General features: G+C 36.6%; 1 protein-coding gene across 1 annotated transcript in view; it reads right to left on the bottom strand.

Moving 5' to 3' along the window:
* Nucleotides 1–24903, bottom strand: part of ppp3r1b (protein phosphatase 3 (formerly 2B), regulatory s1ubunit B, alpha isoform, b) — a 44284-nt gene extending 19381 nt beyond the window's left edge. Inside the window, exons 1-2 of the mRNA XM_056456517.1 lie at nt 24653–24903; nt 5259–5298 (exon numbers count right to left, since the gene is read on the bottom strand). Coding sequence (XP_056312492.1) covers nt 5259–5298; nt 24653–24655 — 43 coding nt within the window. The 5' untranslated portion in view covers nt 24656–24903. The remainder of the gene's footprint in view (nt 1–5258; nt 5299–24652) is intronic.
* Nucleotides 24904–25235: the final 332 nt, after the last annotated feature.

Here is a 25235-nt window from a genome sequence, read left to right as displayed (position 1 = left end):
TGATCAGCCCGGCCCAAAAAGTACGTCGGCCCACCGGGAAAGTGCCCAGTCTGCCAGATGGCCTGCGTGTGAGGATTATAGTGCGGTGGCAGCGGCGGCGCGCACTGCGCACACAGGGCTTCTACATGTGGGGATTGTTTACATCAGAGTGCGCATCAGTTCTGCGCAGCATATACGCAGTGTTTCTTCAAGCGGTTGATGGAAAATAAGCTAAGGCGCGTTCTAAGAATATAAATTCGGATCTATTATTTTTCACGGTATTTTGAAGTGCCCGCGATAACAATATCGTGCATATTCATTACCGTGATTTATCGCATTACCGAATACCGGCACAAGCCTACTGTACAGTCAGAGGCCTTAAAAACACATCTAAAAAAAATATTTTACACTATTAGATTATAGTGTTATAAACTGTGTTTATTGGTTAATTACAATCCCAACTTGGCATAGCAGATCCTGTGATGTGACTATTGTAGATGTTGATGCACACTGTAGATGCACATTGAGATATCGATGCTGAAACGATATATTGTGCAGCTCTATCTGGAACAGACAAAAAAAAAATTCCATCCTATCCCAGAAATTCCCTGACCTGTGGAAACCCTGTTAATCCAAATGCATCTGGTCTACAAACACGGTTCTTGATTATGCCACTAAAGCATTGTGTTACAGCAGTTGCTAACCGGAGGCTTTCTGATGTCCTTGTGGTTGCCAGGCAGCCAGTTGACCAACAGGTGGCTCAGTTTCACAGCCACTCGCTCATTATCACCATTAGAGATTAATTACTGAAGGCTTCTCATTGGGCAGTGAGATCTCCTGGGAATGATGCAATCAATATTTGACCTTTGACCTCCCTCTGTGCTCATTACTAGGCTGCAGGAAAATCAACCAATCACCGGAAAGTGCCTCAAATCTTGCTTTAGATGCTTTTACCCTTTAAGAAGAAAGCTTCTGATAGTATTTAGTGTTGTCCTTTTGTAGTCGGACTGGCAAAAAAACATCTTAAAGGGATAGTTCATAGTTATATAGTAGACATCATTTACTCACTTGTTCCAAACCAGTTTTATTCATTCATTTTCCTTCAGTTTAGTCCCTTATTTATCAGGGGTTGCCACAGTAGAATGAACTGCCAACTATTCTGGCATATGTTTTACACAGTGGATCCCCCTTCAACCGCAATCCAGTACTGGGAAACACCCATACACACTCATTCACACACACACTCATACAGCACGACCAATTTAGTTTATTTAAATCACCTATAGCATGTCTTTGCACTGTGAGGGAAACCAGAGCACCCAGAGGAAACCCACACCAAAACAGGGAGAACGTGCAAACTCCACACAATGTTTAACAGTATTCACCAAGTCTAAAACAGTGGACACAAAGCACATAAAAAAAGAAACTATTAAAACAGGATCAACACCTCATGTTCTTCTGCTCACCCCCACCAACTCTAAAAATAAACCAGCTCTTCCTGCAGCCCCGAGACTAACCTTTACCAGCTGAAGGCATTTATAGCCCTCACTTTCACAGAGGCACCCTTACGCCACCCTGTCTAGTCTGGTCACAGCAGTGCTGGCCTTCCTCCAAACCTGGAGAGCCCCGCTGATCCAAGGGATGCCCTCTTACTCGTGTCTCAAGACCCAGATGCCTGCAGCATGCACGGGTGTTTATAGCACTAAAATGGACCGACAGCTTGTTCTATACACCCAAAACCTGCTAATGTGTAACACAGTGCATGTGTGCGTTTATGTGCAGGAGTTAATGCTACCATAAAAGCAGAATGCTGTGCAATAAAGCTTAAAGGTCCGCTGATTTTGTTTCATTTGTTTATTGCCACATTGGCAAATATGGCCATTTGATAGCAAAATCAATATAGATATACTTTAGATATGATTTTTCAGTGTATATATGTTAAAAATGTTCCCTGAAGTGCTTTAAAATGTACAGCTTTGTTCCATGTGTGGTAATTTCTACTGCAGATGTCCGCAGATGTTTAGCCTGAGTCTTTTATTTACTTGTGTAAATGTGTTTATTCAGTTTTTAAATTAATGTCAGTAATATTATTGACTGATATGAAAATGTTCATATGATTTATTTACAGTACAGTTTGTACAGTAATATTTTCTGTCTTTTAGTAGAGATATTATGTGAGAAACGTGCTTCGTTTACCAATTAGTGGATCTAATTGGATTTGCATTGTAAACATTAAATAAAAGTTAAAAAGGTATTATTTTTTATTTCATATAAAAAACACTCCCAAACTCATTTCAAATAAATCCAAAGATTTTTTTTTTTACAAAATCCTCTACACAAATAGCAAAAAATATCCGCAGATTCTGTCTGGCCCTAGCGATAGGTGCACCTGGAATAAGCGAACGCGTTGCGCCACTTTAACTTTCCATTAAAAGAGCTTTGTTTGAGTGAGAAGCTAACGGTCTAATCAGAATCAATGATCTATGCTAAGCTGAGCTGAAAGTGCTCCTGCAAGACCTGGAGATGGGCTGAATTGATTTAGCGCAGTTTATTTATAAACTAATTTTGAGAGGACCACGTGCTTATGATTGATCACAGCTGGTCCTGCATCAGCTTCATATATTGCGCCAAAGTTGAATACTAACTCACTATGAATAACCACAATGATTTTCACTACAGTCATCTTCGTCTTGATGAATCCCCCTTCCACCCCTACTCCTCCCCCTTTTCCTAGTGCAGCACAGTGGCCCAGTGGTTAGCACTGTTGCCTCACAGCAAGAACGCCACGAGTTCGAGCCCTTACCAGGCCACTCTGCATTTCAATGCGGAGTTTGCATGTTCTCTTCATGATCGCGTAGGTTTTCCCTGGGTTTCCCAGTTTCCTCTCACAGTCCAAAGACATCCAATATAAATAAATTGTACAGCATGCCAAACGCTTCATTATCAATCATTAGCTAAGTGTGAACTCTTGAAATAATGGCAAAACTCAACAGGGACTTCAAATGAGAGCATTTCCAAACAAAAAAAACGGAGTGTTCTTTTAACAGTGCAATCTCTGAATAATCCAAAGTCAATTTCTTTCTTGTAGCATAGAAACAATATGGTACACTGACAATGTTGCAGCCCATTCTAGCACTGCCCAGAGGCACTTTAAGAATGCCACCATGTGGACTGCCTTGCCTTAAAGGGATTTTAAGCTAGCCTAGCATACAATATCCATCAGACAAGCTCTGGACTTGTTCCAGACCTCATCATCTGCCGCCTAATCCTTAATCAATAATTACATAATCACCAAGTTCTACATTGTTGATGTTAAAGTCATGCTTAATAATGCTAAATCAAATCCAGACATGGTGTCTAAGGGTGTATTCACACAAGAACAATCATAAAAGTCTTTTTCCATGTGTTTTCTATCACATCTCTCATATATGCAGCTCTGCACAGGAAGTTTGGCCATAGGAGAAATGGTCGTGCCCAACTGAGCCTGCTTCCTCTAAAGTTATTTTCCCCTTCACTTTCATCAATTGGTGAAGTTTTGTTACTCGCCACTGACTGGCTTGGTTTGGGACTTGTGAAGCTGCGCATCGAAGGATTTGCTCTTCAGTGTTTGGACTTTCAGCAGTGAAAATTAAACCACACTGAACTTCAACTCCAAAAACTGGACTGACACAGTTTCAATTTACTAGAACTTCTACGTTAAGCTGCTTTGACACAATCTACATTGTAAAAGCGCTATAGAAATAAAGGTGAATTGAATTAAATATCTTTAGGTCTTCAAAATAACCTGATACTAAGTGAAGAACTTGAACCAAACCTAAATGTTGAAAGACCAAAAAACCCAACAGAATTTAACTACTACTGTGCACAATCCAAAAAACACTGTTATAAACCTAATACTAAACTAGATAGGACTAGATCTGACCTATTTATTAAAATATAACATGGTAGACTAAACGGTGTACTTTATTTAAATAAAAAAACAACAAACACACAAGTATATTATAAAAGCATTCAAATTAAGGTAAAAGCAAACCTAATTATATACAAAAACTCTGGTTTTAACACAATTATATACTAATTTAAAGACGTTTATAGTGATACAAGTTTTAGTTTGACTCACTAACGCTTAAGTCCATTGATGGAATTAAAAAAAACATTTGATGTAAACTACCTGACAAAAGTCTTGATGCCCATCCAAGTTTTAGGAACTACAAATAATAACTTGACTTCTAGTTGATCATTTGGTAGAGTGGCCTCTAGATCAGTGTTTCCCAACCCTGTTCCTGAAGACACACCAACAGTACACATTTTCAACCTCTCCCTAATCAAACACACCTGAATCAACTCATCAGAACGTTAGAAAAGATCCCAAAACCTGACACGAATGGGTCAGATAAGGGAGACATACAAAATGTGTACTGTTGGTGTGCCTCCAGGAACAGGGTTGGGAAACACTGCTCTAGATTACGCTTATTTTACCAAAATAAAATAAGATCATGCCTTGATTTTTATTTAATTAGGACAGTAAGGTCTAACTTTGCTTAAACAAAAGTCTTGTCACTCAACAGAAATAATGTCCAGTATAGAATATAAAGTCATGGTGCAGTGGAAACAGAATGAATATTGTGTAAGACTCCCATGAGCCTGGAGGACTGCATCCATACATCTCTGCAGTGACTCACATCACTAATTAATAAAGTCATCTGGAATGGCAAAGAAAGTGTTCTTGCAGGACTCCCAGAGTTCATCAAGATTCTTTGGATTCATCTTCAATGCCTCCTCTTCCTCCATCTTACCCCAGACATGCTCAATAATGTTCATGTCTAGTGACTGGGCTGGTCAATCCTGGAGCACCTTGACCTTCTCTGCTTTCAGGAACTTTGATGTGGAGGTTGAAGTATGAGAAGGAGCGCTATCCTGCTGAAGAATTTGCTCTCACCTGTGGTTTGTAATGTAATAGGCAGCACAAACATCTTGATACCTCAGGCTGTTGATGTTGCCATCCACTCTGCAGATCTCTCGCACTGAATGTAATCTCAAACCATGATTTTTCCTTCCTCAAACTTGACCGATTTCTGTGAGAATCTTGGGTCCATGCAAGTTCCAATAGGTGTTCTGCAGTGTTTGTTATAATTGGGATGCAGTTCAGCAGACAGAAAAATCTACCTTCTGCCACTTTTCCAAATGATCAAGTTATTATTTGTTGCTCTTACGACTGGGATCAACAACAAGACTTTTGTCAGGTAGTGTATGATAAGAAAACAGTCTAATATACTTACAGTGTGAGCACATCTCCAAGGGATAACTCGCCTCATTTCCCTGTAGAAAGAAAACAAGAGTCTGAATCAGCATGACCAAGCACTCAAAAAGTCACTTATCAATCCTACATTTACTGTAAAGCTGGTCAAAAATGGCCAACAAACATTTAATGATCAATGACTCGAAATCATCAAATAGCTCAACCAAGCACAATATATACAGATGAAGTCAGATTTATTAGTGAAATTAAACATAATAGACTTTCTAATGAGTATTTTTTTGTCTTTGCCATTATCACAGTACATAATATCTTAATAGATATTTTTAGAGATATTAGTATTCAACTTAATGTGCAATTTAAAGACATAACTAGGTTATTTAGGTTAACTAGGACATGAGTGGTTTGTTCTGTAGTCAATTGGGGGAAAAAATCTTACAATATTTCTTAAAATGGTTTTTAAAAAGTAATAAAAACTGCCTTTATTCCAGCCAAACAAAAAAAATTGGACTTTCTCAAGAAAAAAAAATTATAGGAAATTATTACACTATTTAATTAAAAATCACTTAAGAAATATTTGAAAAAGAATACAAAGTTCACACGAGGGCTACTAGTTTTGACTTTGTATGTAAAATAAGCTTCTGTTTGGTCAAATGAAAGTAGTTTTTGTTTGTCCTCTTTACATGCCATGTAGCTGTCTAACAGAGTCACAAGGTGAAAGCTCCTGAGAGTCACCACTATGGCACTTAACGTGTCTCCGTTAAGTAGCTAATCAGATTTGAAGAGCCAGTTTACCTGCTGCTACTGGCCACTAAGAGCAGATTTTAAAACTGGACTGTGTTTTATTGTAGATGTAAACAGACACCACACAGACACTAGAATCAATTAGCACAACAGCAAGCATAATAAAAGGGAAACAACAGCATCCTATATTGATGAGTCAATTGATTTTACTCATACCGACATCAATATCTAGAGCAAATGATGGCTGACGTGTCGATATTTATACTACGGTCCAACTATTCAAAAATCCATCTCTCCGTCTCCATTGCTCACCAAATGAGCATTCATTTATTCAAAAATACAGCTAGGACTGGGCGCTAAAATCAGTATCGATATTTATTGACTGAACACCATTGTCAATATCTATTTAAAAAAAAAAGATTCGGTGTGTAGTCTCGGTATGAAGAGCTATAGTTTTAATAAAATGTGGATGCTGAGCACGTGCCTTGGAAGCAGTGCCAATAAGCTTGGGGTGTAAGTTTGTCATTTCTGATGCTTCCGGTTATGGAGTGATAGTGAGAAGACGTGAGATAACGACCCTCCCATAATTTTTTTATATAAATCCTTTAAACTCGCTTAAATCTTTGATACATTATTGGTTATTGAACACGTTAAACTTTAGCAACTGAAATGGCACCGAAAAAGAAGAACAGAACACAAGAAAAGTTGTATAACGAGGCTCAAGAAATGTCGCCGGATTCTGATAATGCAGATGAGGTAAAAGAGACCGAAGAGGATGATGATAGCGAACCCATAAAAATAACTGAGACGAACCCCAGCAACGCAGATGTTTTACAAGCCATTAGAGAAATGGACAAACGGGTTGCAAATAAAATTGACGGCATTATGTCAGCAATCAAAGAGGTAAATGAACGCGTAAAGGAGGCCGAGGAACGCATTTCGGGAGCGGAAGATGAGATCGTTCAACTTAATGCTCGTGCAAATTCCGTCGAATCGCAAGTTAAGAAATTGATGGACAAGGTTGATGACATGGAAAACAGAAATAGACGAAACAATCTCAGGCTAGTGGGTTTGCCGGAACGAGAAGAGGGGGGAGATGCGTGTGCGTTTTTGGAGGCCTGGATTCCAAAAATACTGGAAATGGACTCGAGTACAACGCTTGTCATAGAGCGAGCACATAGAGTCGGCCCACAACGAAACATGGAAGTTCGGAACACACGACGGATTACACTACCAAGAACACTAATAATAAAGTTCCTAAATTTTAAGCAAAAAGAACAGGTGTTAAGAATGGCCAGGTCCAAGGGCGTGATTTCATACAACGAACACATACTTCGATTTCATCCAGATGTTTCGGCTGAAGTTCACAGAAAACAAAGAGCGTATGATGGAGTGAGACAGAAGCTGCGAGAGAGAGGGATCGGTAAACACAGGATCATATATCCGGCCCGTCTACTTCTTACTCACCAGGAGAAATCAAAGGTGTTTGACACACCGGAGGCAGTCGAACGTTTCATAGAAGAGGTAGAAGCAGAATAAAGTTGGGCTCATTCCAGTTGGAAGATAAATGCCAGATGAACAATAATTCTGATCATCCGCGGAAGGATATCCTCGTTTTGTTTTGAAGTCTTAGTGACTAGAAAGATTTGTAAAAAAATAATTTGTTTTCTGCAAATGTCGAAAGGCGTGTTGATAGTTTTATATAATATGCGAGAATAATGTTACAAATAGGGTTGTTAGTGACAACTGTAGACAAAAGTACCTGATAGTTCCTCACGGAGGTGTGGACCAATCAGCGCCATATACGGAGAAAAAGGGGTGGGGGGTTACACGCAGTAGTATGGATGCTACTGGGGAAATCGGGTTGAATGTTGAAAGTTCATTTATAATAGGAGTGTTGATCAAGATTGTTTATGTATTTTTTATTTTTTGCTTCTCAGTATTTAAGGTTGTTGAGATTGTAAAAGGTAAAACACCCATTATTAAGAAATGTAACAAATCATGGGGGAGACAGGGAATGTGAAATTTGTAACATGGAATTGTAGAGGATTGGGCAATATTAAAAAAATAAAACAAGTAATGGATAGGATTAAATATTTACAGGCACACATAGTATTTCTTCAAGAAACCCACATGGTAAAAAGTGAAACAATTAGGATTCATAGGAGATGGCAGGGGCAAGTATTTGAGGCTTGTCACACTTCAAATGCAAGAGGAGTAATGATTTTAATTCATAAATCAGTTCCAATTCATGTTCAGAAAGTAATTAAGGATACACTAGGAAGATATATTGTCTTACAATGTACATTTTTGTCAGAAAAGATAAATTTAATTAACATTTATGGTCCAAATGATGACAATCCTAAATTTTTTAATGATTTATTTTTGTTAATTGCCACTCTGCCTGGATACTACCTTATTGCAGGGGATATTAATTGTGTACTAGATCCTGCTAAAGATCGTTCAACAGGAATTGATAAAACACATACTAAAGCTAGGAAGGTGATACTGGAATTTATGAAAGATCTAAATTTACTAGATGTTTGGAGGGATCTTAATCCTGCAACAATATCATATTCCTGTTATTCAGGTATGTATCATACATACTCACGTATTGATTACTACCTAATTTCAGCACAATTCCTTAACAATATAATAGATTGTAGTTATCATAGTATAGTCATATCTGACCATGCAGCAGTATCTTTATCATACAAAACTAAAAAATTAATAAAAAATCCCAATAAATGGCGTTTTCAGATAGGATGGCTTCATGATTCAGAGTTTGTAGAATATGTTGGCAAACAAATTGATTTGTATTTTGAAATTAATAAGTATGAAACATCTGCTTGCATTAGATGGGAAGCATTCAAAGCTTTTATTAGAGGACATATAATTGGGTTTTGCAGCTCCAAAGCTAGAAAATCTAGGCAGGAAATGAAAAAATTAGAAGATCAAATAAAAAAACTAGAAAATAAAACTTTTCATAAAACCATAGATACAGCAGAAGCAAAAGAGAAACTTTTACTACTCAGGTCCCGATATAATGAAGTGTCAGCAGGTAGGGCAGCTTCAAAAGTCTTAAGGTTGAAACAAAATATCTATGAATATGGAGATAAAACAGGACGGTTATTAGCTTGGCAAATTCGACAACAACAAACAGAACGTACAATTACAACAATTGAGAGTTTAACTGGAAATATAGTTGACCCAGAAGAGATCAATGAAACATTTAGAACTTATTATAAAAAGCTATATAGCTCAGAATGCTCACTAAATGTAGATATCCAAGAACAATTTTTAGATAGTCTAAATATACCTCAGATATCAATTAAAGAAAAGAAAAAATTAGATGAAGACTTTACATTACAAGAAATAGGAGAAGCTATTGACTCTATGAAATCAGGAAAAGCTGCAGGCCCAGATGGGCTCCCTATAGAAATTTATAAGATGTTTAAAGAAAAGTTGCTAACTCCTTTTATGGAAATGATAATAGAGGCATATCATCAGGAGCTTTTGCCTACATCAATGAGAGGAGCTTTAATTACATTATTACCGAAACCAGGGAAAACAAACACAAAATGCGAAAATATGCGCCCAATTAGTTTATTGAATTCAGACACAAAAATTTTAAGTAAAGTTTTAGCTAAGAGGTTAGAAGGTACTTTACCAAATTTAATAGGAGAGGATCAAAATGGTTTTATAAAGCGTAGGCAAGGTTTTCACAATGTTCGAAGAGTTCTAAATATACTTCATGAACAGAGGGGTGAACAAGATACTGCTCTATTATCATTGGATGCCGAAAAGGCCTTCGATCGGGTTGAATGGTCCTATTTGTTTGATGTGATGAATAGATTTGGGTTTGGTGAAAAATACTGTAAGTGGGTTAGACTATTGTATAATAGTTCTACGGCAGAAGTGTTGACAAACAATATTGTTTCAAAACCATTTAGTATATCAAGAGGATGTAGACAGGGTTCTCCTCTTTCTCCTTTACTTTTTGCCATCTCCATTGAACCATTTGCAATAGCAATAAAAAACCATGTGGAATTAACAGGAATTAAGATAGGAATGATAGAACATAAAATTGCACTGTTTGCTGACGACGTCATTCTGTTTCTAAAGCAGCTTGATACATCAATACCTGCTTTACTAGATCTCATTAGTACATTTGGAAAAATATCTGGTTACAAAATTAATAATTCTAAAAGTTCTATTCTATATTTAAATGAGAGTGACAGACAACAGCCTAATAAGTGTGCAGCAACCTTTAATATTGTCAATTGTTTTACATACTTGGGTATAAAAATTGTACCAAAACTAGAAGATGTTGTGCCAGAAAATTATGGTTCACTTCTTGAAATTGTTAGTAGTTCAATAGAAAGATGGATGCCCTTATCCATTTCTTTAATTGGTAGAATAAATATTTTAAAAATGAAAATTTTACCCAAATTCTTATATTTATTCCAGAATATTCCTCTGCCTCCCCCTAAGAATTTATTTCAAAGACTTAAAAAAATGTTCACTAAATTCATTTGGAATAACAGACGTTCCAGACTCCGTCTAACACTCCTGTACTTGCCATACGATAGAGGAGGTCTACAATGTCCTAATTTGCATTGGTATTATTGGGCTGTGCAACTTAGAACAATAATGTTTTATTTTGTATCTCAGGACTGCCCATCTTGGGTGGAGATGGAATCAGTTGGCATTAAGTCTGGTCTACCTTTAAATTTGTATTTATATTCAGCAGAATTTAAAAATCTTAAAAAAACTGTTTCCAATCCCATAGTTATAAATATGATTTCCATATGGTTTGACATGAAAAAATATTTAAGTGCCTGCAATCCATTATCTTGTTTCAGTCCAATTTGGGGCAATAAAAAATTTAAACCAGGTATGTTAGATGCAGGATTCAAGATATGGGCAGAGAAGGGAATTAAAAAGATAGCAGACTTATATGTTAACAATATTCTAATGTCATTTGCGGAAATTGTTAGTAAATACAATATTCCTGCAAAACATTTCTTTAAGTATTTACAAATAAGAGATTTTATCCTCAAATCACAAAATAATTCTCTAGATATGCCATCATTGTCTATCTTGGAAAAAGTAATAATAAAAGACTGTTTTAGTGAAGGTTTAATTTCTGCATTATACAAGATGCTGGTGTCAGGATCAAAGGAATCTTCAAATTGTAAATTGGAAGCTTGGAGATTAGATCTTGAGGAGGATATTTCTACAGAGGACTGGATGAAGACATGCGAGGAAGCTCAATCACTAACAATGAACACTCGTCTGAAACTGTTACAATATAAATGGTTGATGAGGATTTATATAACTCCAGTTTTACTGCATAAATATAATGAAAATATTCCAGATACTTGCTTGAGATGCAGGGACCATAAAGGAACATTGTATCACTGTATATGGGAATGTAAAGGAATACAGAACTTTTGGAAAGGTGTGAAAGAAATTATAGAAAAGATTCTTGAGGTTAATATACCAATGTCTCCTTTAATTTTTTTATTTCATTTATATCCCAAGGAGATCAAGTTAAAAAAGACGGAGCATATATTTATGAATATATGTATTCTACAAGCGAAACGGCTTATTTCTTTAAATTGGAAAAGTATATGTGCACCAACTATAGGCTGTTGGCTGAAAGAGATGGTAACAAACATGACAATGGAAAAAATAACATATATGATAAGAAATAAATACATAATTTTTGATAGAGTTTGGGGACCTTTTACGCTGTTTTTAAAAGATGGTGGATTTGGAAATGTTTTACTTGAAGATTAGTAACAGAGGTGATATTGTATCTTGATGTAAAATGCTGAGAAGCCTTTTGTTTTGTTTGTTCATTTGTTTGTTTTTTGGTTTGTGTTGGATCTGACACATGGAAATGTGTATGTACATGTTAAAATATAATAAAAAGGAATTGGAAAAAAAAAAAAAAAAAAAAAGTTTGTCATTTCTAACGTAGGCAACTGACTTGCACGATGGTCACCTAGTTACTAGAGACGCCAGGCGAGCGCAAAGGCCATTGTAAATGATCAAGGAATCCACGCTTGTCACTTTAGGTAAGAATAACAAAACATGCAAAAATGAGTGCCATACAGCAGCAGTGAGGAGATTGTAAATAAAAAAAGCATGTCGCCAGAATGGCTTTTTGGTTTCTTTTCTTGTGCATCCCAGCCACTAGCTCCCCATTTGATTTTTTTAACATAGGGGGTAATACAGTCACTCAACTTCACAATTTGTAATGTTGCAATATGCATTTGAATAATGATTGCTTGTTCCTTTACTTGAAAGCTCAGATTTGGTTATCATAATTTGTGACAGTTTGAGTTTACTGTATCATTATTAATCACACCTTAAAGTTTGTTTTGATTGTTCAGCATTTACGCTTTACCATTGCACACACTTGGTAACATTTTATTTATCAAGTTTAAGAGTCTCTTTAACACTTATGCTTATTTTATAATGAGGAGAAGAGATATTTTTATTGAATATTTTTGTTTTTGGCTATTGAAAGTTCACCTTAGTAATGTTGGTAAATTAAAATATGGTGGTTAAATTAAAAAAACAAATGCTAATATTCCTAAATGGATTGTTAAAAAAATTCAATAATTATCGAATGATATCGTGATCATTTTTTTGAAATATCATCCAGCCCTAAATATAGCAGTAGTGAAATTTAACTATTATTATTATTTCAACGTTATACTGGACATACAACAAACCCAGAGCACCGTGTCACTAGCTTTAGTTTACTCAGGGGATGTTTTTCTCTTTGCAAACTTTCTCTCGAGTTGAATTATATGAAACTGCAAAAAGCAATCATGCAAACTCAAATTTGCTGCAAACTCATCACCAGGGGTGTGAACTTTATGAACTGTACCTTTACAGTGACCCGGGATTAATCATTTCAAGTGTGAAATGTACTTCATACCTTGAACTGACACTGTTTCAATTTACTATAATCTTCTATGTGAAGCTGCTTTGACACAATCTACAGGGTGGGCCATTTATATGGATACACCTTAATAAAATGGGAATGGTTGGTGATATTAATGTCCTGATTGTGGCACATTAGTATATGTGAGGGGACGCATGAAAGACTAAAGTTACGTTAAAACCCAAGCACACCATTGTTTTTCTTGTGAAATTCCCAATAAGTTTAATGTGTCACATGACCCTCTTCCTATTGAAAAAACAAAAGTTGGATTCAAGATGGCGACTTCAAAAACGGCCACCATGGTCACCACCCATCTTGAAAAGATTGCCCCCTCACATATACCAATGTGCCATAAACAGGACGTTAATATCACCAACCTTTCCCATTTTATTAAGGTGTATCCATATAAATGGCCCACCCTGTACATTGTAAAAGCGTTACACAAATAAAGGTGAATTGAATTGATATAATCCAGGCACTTCTTTGTTACACAGAGTAGAAATGCAAACTGCAATTAGCCAGTTTAGAAATCAGGCCAGCCTATCATCACCATCACGCTCTTTCAGCACACTGGGACATGCAGAAATAGCAGGAGACGGAGAAAAGAGGAGAATTTACCATGATAGAGAGATGGAAGTTGAGAAGGAGAGGAAGAAAAGACCAATAAAGAGACTTGAATGGGGACAGCAGTGCTAAAAACATTCGATCTATTATTAAAGTGCTTCTGCCCTCAAAAAATGTTGATATAATTCAAATGGGTATACTATCATTACAAAGTTTGGGGTAAGAATGAGTTTCACAAAAATATTTATGATTTTCTTATTTAAATTTTATTTTAATTGTGAACCAATCATTAATACATGAATGTCCACAAAAATATTGTAATCATCGTAAATTTCAGAAAAACATTCTAACCATGGCATTTTTTTTACATTTTACCAAATTATTTTAATTACAAAAGATCTTGACGTAATGTTGATTTGGTAACATTACATATCTGAGAAAAAGACTAAATTCAGCTGTAAAATTACGTCATTGGATTAAACAACACTATAAAATACATTTGAAAAACTATAAAACTTTAAATACCTTTTTTTAGCACAGCAAAACAAAGATACAAGCAGAAGGCAAGATTTTAGCCAGTAGGCGTGACGTCCTGAACAAAAAACAGTTGTTTCCTAATGGCTAGTGGGTTGATAAAATCAAGAGTTGTGTGCTGAAGGCCTGTTATGACTTGCAACTCAATGTAAAGAGCAGAACAAATAAACTAGGACATCACCGTGCTTGGAAGCTTCTACAGCAACTTCCAGAATATCTAGAGCTCTCTATTAGAGTTTATAGCCTAGTTTTAGAGCTAACAGAATCCACACATTTCACAAGGATAAATGAAAATGAATGATGTCTTAAAAAACACTGAAGTGCTACAATTGTATTCTAATGTAAAACTCATCCACACTTAAAGGGATAATCCAGCCAAAAATGAAAATTTCCTGTTAATTTAGTCACCCAATGGTCATCCAAGATGTAGGTGCCATTTTTTCCTTCAGTAGAAAATTAAAGATGATTTTTGTAGCTGATTTCATGGTTGCTGTTGATTCACTGGCCACTTTATTAGGTACAACTGTCCAACTGCTCGTTAGAGTAAATTTCTGATCAGCCAATCACATGGCAGCAACTCAATGCCTTTAGGCATGTAGACATGGTCAAGAAGATCTTCTGCAGCTCAAACTGAGCATCAGAATGGGGAAGAAAGGGGATTTAAGTGACTTTGAACAAGGCATGGTTGTTGGTGCCAGACGGGCTGGTCTGAGTATTTCAGAAACTGTTGATCTACTGGGATTTTCACGCACAACCATCTCTAGGGTTTACAGAGAATGGTCTGAAAAAGAGAAAATATCCTGTGATCGGCAGTTCTATGAGCGCAAATGCCTAGTTGAATCTACGCCAGGAGGAATTAAGACAGTTCTGAAGGCTAAAGGGGGTCTAACCCGGTACCAGTAAAGTGTACCTAATAAAGTGGCCGATGAGTGTATATCAAAAGTACAATAATACAGGAGAAAAAAATACATCAAAAACACATAAAAATACAATAATATTGTAAATAACATTCTTACATGGACCGGACCAATTGTTTTATCTCGCAAGACCCCTCAGTGTATCATCAGGAGCCATGACTATTGATTTGGACTCATTTGTATGTTTAAAAAAACCTGTCACTATTCACTGCCATTATAAGAATCACCGAGGACCACAAACTCGGCTCAAAATCTTCTTTAATGTTCTACTAAAAAAAAAAAGTCACCTACATTTTCGATCCCCTGTTGGTGAGTAAACTAACAGGAAATGTTCATTTTTGAGTGAACTATCCCTTTAAGAGGAGGTGGTAAAAGAGGTGTATGTTGTGTACATAAGTTTACACGTATGGTTTGAAAGTAGATTAAACCAGCAGGTCACTAATGTACTGTATGCAAACACAGCCACTTCAGTGTGTGTGTCTCTCTCTAAAATTAGTTAACACACTTACATGCACTAGAAACAGACAGTGTTTTAGAGCTAGAGCTAGTATAGGTTAGCTGAGGTTGAGTGCCTGTGCTATTTTAACTTTAGTAATGGAGAGACAGCAAATTAACTTAAAGTGGATTGAGGGTTTAGGATTACTTCATCTGGTTATATGGTCTAAAGCGTGCGCAAGCAAAGAAAGACATCTAAAAAGATGGAGGAAATGGAATTAAAATGGAATGACACGTTGGATAGAACGTAATAGAATGCAATAGAATGTTCTGTTGCGCTACACTTTATGACATCACTGCATTCCTAATCACTGCCAACATCCAGTCAGGACTTTCCTTCAGCAGACACATCTATTAAGAAGGATCATCTGAGCCAACTGGCATCTGGACAGACGTCTTTATTTTCATTACCAAAGCCTTTTCCTGTGAGAAAACCCCTGTTTTCATGCCTTCTGTTTGAGAGAGTTCTTTAATAGATGTTTGAAACAGTTTTAAAGGGAAAGTTCACCCAAAAATAAACATTAACTCACTATTTATTGGTTTCAAACCTTTAAGAGTTTCTTTCTTCTGTTAAACACAGAAGATATTTTGAAGAAAACTGAAAACATGTAATTATTGACCTCAATAGTAGGAAAACAAATACTATGGATGTCAGATTTTCAGCTTTCATCAAAATAGCTTTTTTGTGTGTGTAAATTCTCATTTTTGGGTGAACTATCCCTTTAATATTTTACAGGGAATGTAATGATGGAAAATGAATACACAAATCACGTCTGTATCTCTAAACATGAAGTCAACAGATGTTTATTTGCAGGATTTGTAGACAATTTTTCAAAGATTTTTTAGAGTAAACGTGATAAATAAAAATGAACTCATTTATTTTTAGCGCTGCCTACTCATATTTTAGCCCCGCCTACTCCAATGAAACACCAACAATAATGTAATTGATTCAATTTGCCTATAAGATCTGAAAATGCCTGCTTATTTATTTGTTTGCATGTCCCAAATCAATACACCTTTACAGCTGATTTATACTTCTATTTGCGTTTGGTCCGGTGTCATGAGAAGCTAAGTCCCCCTTGAGATTTAGGTCTGCCTATAGGACCCCGAGTGATCCTATTGTTTTACTGAAGTTGTAATAGGTATAGTTTGTAGTGCCTAATCATAAAGTACAGTATATGAAATCACGTTCATAATTTATATAATGTAAAAACAGTGACTATTTCATTTCACCATTAAAATGGCATGTAGAAGCGTTAAATTGATCCTTTCGTATATTTATTTATAATTAAAGGCAAGCATGGATTATGAAATTGAGCATTTATCTTTTATACTGTTTAGTTAGCTTATGTGCTAGCATATTTGAAGCTCTACTGTTAGCCTCCTGGCTATAATAAGAGAACGCAACTCTGATTAGCCACACAACAAGGTATTACACGGTATCACAATAATAGCTTTTGAGCAGGCATTCACCACAGACGATCCCTTAGGGGTCCTAAGCGGACTCGATTGCAGGGGGGACTCGATTTTTCACTACACTGGTGCAGCCTTCATGTGGTCGCAGACCCTTCACTGTGGCTGACACCCACACTGGTACGCACCTCTCAAAAAAGTTTTACTATTTGTCGCAATGACGCATAGCGCAAGCTCTGTGATTGGTCGGCTCAGTAAAGTTGATGAGTGTGGGCGGGGCCAAGAGCCACAAGTAATCTAAGTCTCTAATTGTTTACAAGAGTGGAGTCCCATGAAGAAGCTCCAGATGGAAACTTTTGTTTTGTGTTAACCTTATGATTAAAGTTGTTGCACGTCTGCCGGTTCCCACCTCTGAATTAGCGAGTTTTAGCTACTTGTACATTAAGGTTGCATTCAGAAAAAAAAAACACCAGCAAAGAAACTCGACACTGAGGAACATAAAAACTACTGCCAGCTAGTGTTTCGGAAGTGTTACTGCAGAGTAGGGATGCAACGATTAACCATTTTAACTATTAGCCGCGCTTTAATTTGTCATGGTTATTTAATCGTAAAGGCTTCGCAACACTGCATTTCTGCACAGAAAAAAACTGCAGCAACTAAACACAAGTCATGTCAACTGTGCGTTAGTTTAAAATTCCAAGCTTGTACACCGAGACTAATACACACACACTGGAATAACTATGGCTGTGGTTGTTAACTAAGGGCTGTTCACATATTGTGTCTTTTGTGTGCGCGAGTTCGTTATTTTCTTTTATGCGCGCATATTGGGAGTGATGTGCACAGAATGCACACGCAACGCGATGTGCACTTTCCAGGCACACCTAGTTGAAAGAATGGCGTGAGCGCACCGCGAGTCATGTGACAAGAACTGACCGTTCAACTTCATATTTGTATGGAATATACACATATTTATATATAGTTAATCAAAAGAGTCTTTCAGATAGAGGTTCGGCAGTCTTTGACTACATTTGTTCTCTTTAAAAGAGAAATACTTAGCTAATATGTTGCTTAGATTTACATTAGACAAATAACAATTTGTATTTATTCTTATTTTTATCTATTTATTTATTCGTTGTTCTGTCATTTATTTTCAGTGTTTAATTATTACTTATGTTTAAATGCCAAAAACTTTTTTCACTCATTTTTAAGTCCAAAGAAAAATTGACTATTTTTTTTTTTTTTATTATTACTATTTTGTGCTGTATTTTTGGTTACTGAGCAGCAATAAATAACACTTTAAAATATATAGAGTTTTATGTGATCTTCTAAACTAGTAGTGTTTTGAAATTAGTTATTATTTCTCAGACTATAATCGTACAGCTAAAGTCTATAATGGTTGCATCCCTATTGCAGAGCAACACAAACACCACGCAGAAGTATAAATGCATGATTGGCAACAAGGCAGGCGCCGTGGGTCATCACTCGACGCAGAAGTATAAACCAACCTTTACTCAAACCTTTGTTCATTTAAAACCAAATTAGAGTAAAAGATGGACATTTTTGTCCATATTTACCCAAATTTAGTTTGAAAAAAAAAAAAACTGCATTTTATACGATGTGCATTTCCAGTAATTTCTTCAATTGCATGTATGTCATCTCACAGAAAAAAAATGTCACTATATACGTTTCATCGCAATTTAAAAATGATTAATCAATACTACAAAATAACCTTAACCGTTTAAGAGAAAATTATTTCCAATCTAAAGTTAGTGAAAATATAACTGGCTTTTATTTATAAACATAAGTCAATCTAAGTTAATCGATAATGACATGAATGATTTAGGCTCAGCCTTAATGTGATTTTATATAGAATCTGCATGCAATAAAATTCTGCATATTTGTATATGAACAGTTTTTACCTATTAAAAAAATATTTGTTCTTTGTATATTGTTTTAGCCAATTAGTAACCAACAACACGTATGGCCAGCTTATCTTAAAGCATTTTTCATGTTAAAATCGATTCCACTAATTTTACAACATAATTAGCATAGGAAATGTGAAAAAGATCCCGTCTGATTTGTCTGAGCCTGATCGTAAGACTACACAGAGGAAATCTTCAGGTCTTAATTCATTTGATGATTTTCTAGGGATGGTAGTGTCTGGAACTAGGCTAAATCTGGATCAGAGAAGCAAGTCCTTGAAGAATGCAATGCTATGTTATGCATCCCAAGTATGCACACTTTTCTATTCTTTGGATTGACAACACTGAGCTTCTTCTTTTAGGGTGATTTGTGCTGACACACAGATATGCAGACTGAAATTCCCTCGTTAACTGATACCAGCAGCTGATTAAAAGAAGCGTTCATTACCACAAGCAACTTTTACTGTTGTTTATGCCTTGTTTGCAATCATTAATTATACATCTATCTGTATTGTATCATCCACACTGCTCACGATACCAATTTAGAGTAAACCCAGGTTAAATTCAATGCTTAAAGGGACAGTTCACACAAAATTGATCATTTCCTCACCATTTACTCAAGTGGTATTACGAGCACACACACAAAAGATTCTGAAGAAGGTCTCAAAAATCAGCCACTGACATTAATAACGGGACAAAAAAAATACCATGGAAGTCAATTGGTGTTTTTCCAAAATTAGTGCTCAACAGAAGTAAAAAACTTAAAACATGTGTAACTAGTGTAGGATGAGTAAATGATGACAGAATTCGTTTCTGAGTGAACTATCCCTTTGAAGCATACAAAATTAGTACACATACAACAGTGTTGCTACACAATAAATGAGTCCTATTCTCTCACAGAGCAGGCAAAAACAAAACTGAACATGCAACAACCTACAAAAATCGTTTAAAAATAGCAAAATAAATTTTATTTTCCCCTTTTATTGTTTAAAAAAATGTTGTTTACATTTTTATTTCATTTTAAATTTATTTTTTTAATTGTCGTCACGGTGGCGCAGTGGGTAGCCAATCACCTCTCAGCAAGGTTACTGGTTCAAGCCTCGACTGGGTCAGTTGGCATTTGTGTGGAGTTTGCATGTTCTCCCCGTGTTGGCGTGGGTGCTCCGGTTTCCCCCACAAGACAAACACAAGCGCTACAGGTGATATTGGGTGAGCTAAATTGTCCAGTGTATGTAGTCAAGTATGAAGTCAAGCCATTTTTATCCCAAAGAAATTTTCAAACAGTGATTCATGCCTTCATAACAACACGTCTGGATTACAGTAACTCTCTCTATTATGGTATTTCTGAAACAGTGAAACCGTGATATTTTATCTAAGGTTATCATACTGTCAGAATCTTATACCGGTCCATGCCTAGTCCACACTATGAAGTGTAAACCGCATGAAATGTGACCATTCGTGCTAGTGCTGCACGATACTGGTAAAATAGGCAACATTGTTGTTAAGTATTGGGATAATGAACGATATATCGATTTCAATCATCTATTTATACAATTACAATATAATAAACAGGTAAAATGTATTTTTTAGATCTAATTAATTCAGAATTTTAAAAACTGCATGGAGGTGCGAACATTTTAGTCTTTAAACACTATGAATATGAGTGAAAATCTCAAATATTCTGACTCATTTTGGCTGTTGTGATTTACCTCTCTTGTTTCGACTCGCTCACTATAAGTGCTTATTTTCTGGGTTATTTTAACTGGGTTCACCTTTGGGCCGCTCCAGCCAATAGCAGAACAGCAACTAATGGGTATATAGTCAGGCCCCATCTGATTGGTCAACTTTAGATAAACAACCAATGCATAACATACATGTTATTTATCACAAATGCCTGCAATACATATATTGTATATACTAGGGTTCGGTCGATAGACAATGCCATCGTCCATTGCTGATGGCCGATAGACATCACGATGCTGAGCCGGCATCGGGATCCTCCACCCCGCCCCCAGGGGTATTCATATCGCAAGATACGTCGCAGCATAAAAAATATTCTAATATCGTGGTTGTGTTGTCTAGGGTCGCATATTTAATTAATTAGTTCACCCAAATATTTCCTTTTTCTGATGAACACAAAAGATGATATTTAGCAAATTGTCGAAAACCTGTAACCATTGATTCCAGAGTTAAAAAAATAAATACCAAGTCAATGGTTACAGGTTTTCAACATTCTTCAAAATATCTTCTTTGGTGTTCAACAGGAAAAAAAATCAAGTGTCAGCCCTTGTTTAAAAGCATATATTGTGTAGTTCTAATGTACTCCATACAGTTGAGGGGTTTGACAAACCACCTACAGGATAGACTCTTTCCTCTCTTTTGCACCAGGCACTTTGTTAGAAACACTTCTATGTTTCTGTTTGTATCTGTAGTTCTTTTATATATTTTTATACATTTTTCTACAGCCACAAATTCTACATTGAAAGTTTTTAAATATTTTAGATTTGCTTTTATTTTCTATTGCATAACTTCGTTTTCGCCATAATTTAGATTCTATTGTTATTATTATCAGGGCTGGGTGATATTGCAAAACAAATGATCACAATATCATGTTTCATATCATTTGATTTCGATAATTATTGATTATTTTTTAACAATCCGTTTAGGAGTATTAGGATTTTTTTATTTATTCAACCACTTTATATTAACTTACCAACATTACTGAGGCAAATAGTTTTAATAGTCTAAAACAAAAATATATTTACTAAGGCAAATAGTTTCAAAAACAAAAAATATTGATATTTTGTCAACTTTTTTATTGATATTAACAATGTTGTTCAGTCAATAAATATCAATACCAATTTTATTACTCAGCCCTAATTATTATTATTAACTACGGTAAAGTTGGTTTTATATTCGCACATTCAGACTTTCCTCTTAACAATATAATTTCAGAAAAGTATTGCTGGCAAATTCTAAATAGGGAAATAACATTAGCAGCCAATGACTAATAATGTACAACACTGTGTTCACACTCAATTAAATAGTGCTAATGTTGATTTGAAGTCATAATACATGCGATTTCAGATCGAATATTCAAAGTACAATATAGGCACCATGTCACAAGTTGTCACTGTCGAAAAATGAACAAATGCGTGAATATACAACCTTTTCCTCAATTTATTATTATTATTTAAGGTGTATGACTCTGTATGTGAGAAATAAAATTAGAATTTGTAAAGAGTGCCTAAATCAGAGATGCAAAAAGTAGGCCCGCAGGCTGAAGTTGGCCCATAGTAACCTTTTATTTGGCCCACCGTCCCATCTTAAAAGTCATGAGGAGGTGGTTGGGGCGAATGCCTTTGACACAGATCGTCATTTCGAATTCAACATAAGCTTTGGTTTCTTTGTTTTATTGCTGAGCTACAAAAATCTGAAATTAAATGATTAAATAAAATTTTGTAAAGGAATCAGACTTTTAAACTGTAAATACTGTCACTTGACATATAGAGGACAAGTGTATTCAGCATTGTTATAAATGTTGTTTATGTTTTTGCAATAATAGTTCATTAAGTTCATTATAACATATTAAAGGGGCGAGGCGGTGGCGCAGTAGAAGGTAGCTGGTTTGAGCCTCAGCTGGGTCAGTTGGCGTTTCTGTGTGGAGTTTGAATGTTCTCCCCGTGTTCATGTGGGTTTCCTCCGGGTGCTCCTGTTTCCCCCACAAGTCCGAAGACATGCGGTACAGGTGAATTGACCCTTTGCTAAGCCCCGCCCTCCTTAGTTACTGTTGTTACGCCTGTCAAGCTTTCGTGCCTGTCACATCTTTTACAATGTGTATGCGTCGGTGTCAGACATTCCCAGGGATATAATTAGTCTTTTTTGGCGAACAGGTGAGATATCCGAGAAAGCCAGACAAAAAAGGACTGCAGTGTGGCCTACAGGGGTATATTCACGACATAATAGGCAACCGATTAGAGTATAATTCAAACAAAATTGAAGCTAGCTTAGCCTAGCTGCCTCATACGCGGACCATTCAACAGCTCAGTTCATGCACAGCAGGAAAGGTGAAATTTAAAAATAATCTAATAATAACAAAATAATCCGTGATTTCTCTATTTTTACCCAAAAAGCCTGATAGACTAATGTTGTGCAATGAAATATAGCGTTATTAACCGGCGAGGAAACACACGTGGACAGTGCTTCTACATCATTCATTCATAGAAAGAACAGCCAGAAAGGGGAAATTGATGGACTTGTGCCGAATATTAGCATCATTGACCCATAACAATGTACAGTAAGTTACCTATAACGGTCAGTATGTTTGTGTGCTCTTTATAAATGACTGAAAAACAGCTGCTGGTAAAGTATATTGATCGCAAGTGCTCAGTTTGTAGTCACATCTCTGTTTTGTTCTGTTGATTCATAATTTCAAATATTCGTAGCTTGAAACAGATGGAAATATGAAGTTCAGTAAAGTTAGCAACAGATTCGTAATTTCTGGATCAATAACTCATCATGACCTACTCGCTATTAGTATGACTAACGTTACTGTGGCGAAGGCTTAAAACGGAGCAGTGCTCATAATATCGAGCAGAAAAAAGAAAAAGACAGCTGGGAAACATAACCTGCTTTGTGTTTTTGTAGGAAACACAGTTTAGATCTTTTTAGGGTCAGAGGTGTGTGAGTTATTGCCGTCGGTCTATCACTGAATGTGTCAGGAATATCAAAACAAACCCAACTTAACTCCGCTCCTTTAGCGCCCCTCACAGAGCTTGATCCACCCAGGCATTTCTCCACTTGGGTTTTGGGTTTTGAAAAGAGAAAAAAAATTCCACCACCCTGTCCAAACTTTTAGAATACCAGGTATCAGATTTGCACAACGCTTTGGCCTGTTTCCCTAGCTCGAAAGCTTGACAGAGCCCCTGCACGTAGCTACGGTTCCTAAGCCACGATTGGTCGGTGGCGGGTTTTGGGAGTGGCTTAGCGAAGGGTCAATTGGGTAGGCTAAATTGTCCGTAGTGTATGTGTGTGAATGAATGTGGATGGATGTTTCCCAGAGATGGGTTGCAGCTGGAAGAGCATCCGCTGCGTAAAACATGTGCTGGATAAGTTGTCGGATCATTCCGCTGTGGCAACCCCGGATTAATAAAGGGACCAAGCCGAAAATGACCAAATAACATGTTAAAAATTATACTGGGTTAATTAATATGATTTAAAACATTTTCTAGCTTTTTTTTATATGTTATCGAATAAATTAGCAAATTCCCTTTGGCCCACAGTCCTCAATCGTGTTTGTTTTTTGGCCCTTTATAAGAAAAACTTTGGGCACCCCTGGTCTAAATGATGACAGAATTTTCAGTTTTGGGTGAACTGTCCCTTTATAATCATCCTATTGGACAACCAAAAAAAGGGAGTAATTCCTGTCTTAAAATTAATGGCCCAGCAAACTCAATCGTTTCCAGAGTACCAACCAGTCGATTCAAGTTGTCAAGCAATCTATTACACAGGCAAACCAGCTCTCGATCAGCCTGACAGCGCTATCGATTGAGCAGCAGTGTTTCTTTTCAAGCAGCCTCACCATCACATTCACCGACAAATACAGTATCTAGACTGAAATCTGAAATAAATCGCTGTTTTCCTTGTGTGTTTCAGTGTTCACAGCGCAACCGAGGCTGAACGTGGGCCACAAACTGACAGCAATGGCTCTGTTTTATCAACAGCGGCTTTGATCACGACACCGCGAGCGCGTTAGCAGTCTGTCACAGCACCAGAAAACCGACATATCGATCCAAAAAGTGGATAGTGTGTGATATTTAATATATTTTAAGTACTCTTTTGTAGGAAAGAGATTGATTCTTACCATTGTGTGGCCGGGTTAAGTCTTCGCCTTGTGCAGAATCTGACGGCTCTGTGCGCGCGCTCGCGGTGACGGTTGGTTTTTCTGAGCGAGGAAGTGGCGCTCGGGGTTGCTTGTCCGTTTTTTCGGTCGACGGATAACGGATTGACAGCGGTGGATTGGGTAGGTCCGCAGCGGAGGGGGAAGAGAAGAAGAGGCAGTGGGTTGAGTTGGTGTGTCGGTGGCGGAGAGAGAACCGGAGGGAGGGAGTCTGACTGAAGGGGGAGGGGCGTTAGAACAGCACATCCGGGCACTTCCGCCTCATTTTCTCCTCTCACTGCAAGTACTGAATATTTGCATCGTTACCGCTGACAAAACTATTTTGAGTCATATTTAACATGTGTCTTTTTATACATTATGATTAAAAATGTTTTGACATTTACCTTGAATTAATTATTAACAGCTATTCAAGTAACGTGGTGAAACTGTATTCATATCGCACTATAGGTTGTAGCATAATAAATATTACAATATCATGGTTTTGCTGTCCAGGGTCACATATTTAAAGGGATAGTTCACCCAAAAATGACAATTTACTCACTATTTT

The sequence above is a fragment of the Danio aesculapii genome, chromosome 1 (assembly GCF_903798145.1).
Source record: "Danio aesculapii chromosome 1, fDanAes4.1, whole genome shotgun sequence".
Classification (NCBI taxonomy): domain Eukaryota; kingdom Metazoa; phylum Chordata; class Actinopteri; order Cypriniformes; family Danionidae; genus Danio; species Danio aesculapii.
Note: the sequence above shows the minus strand (reverse complement) of the source record. Positions and strands in the feature narration are given on the sequence as shown.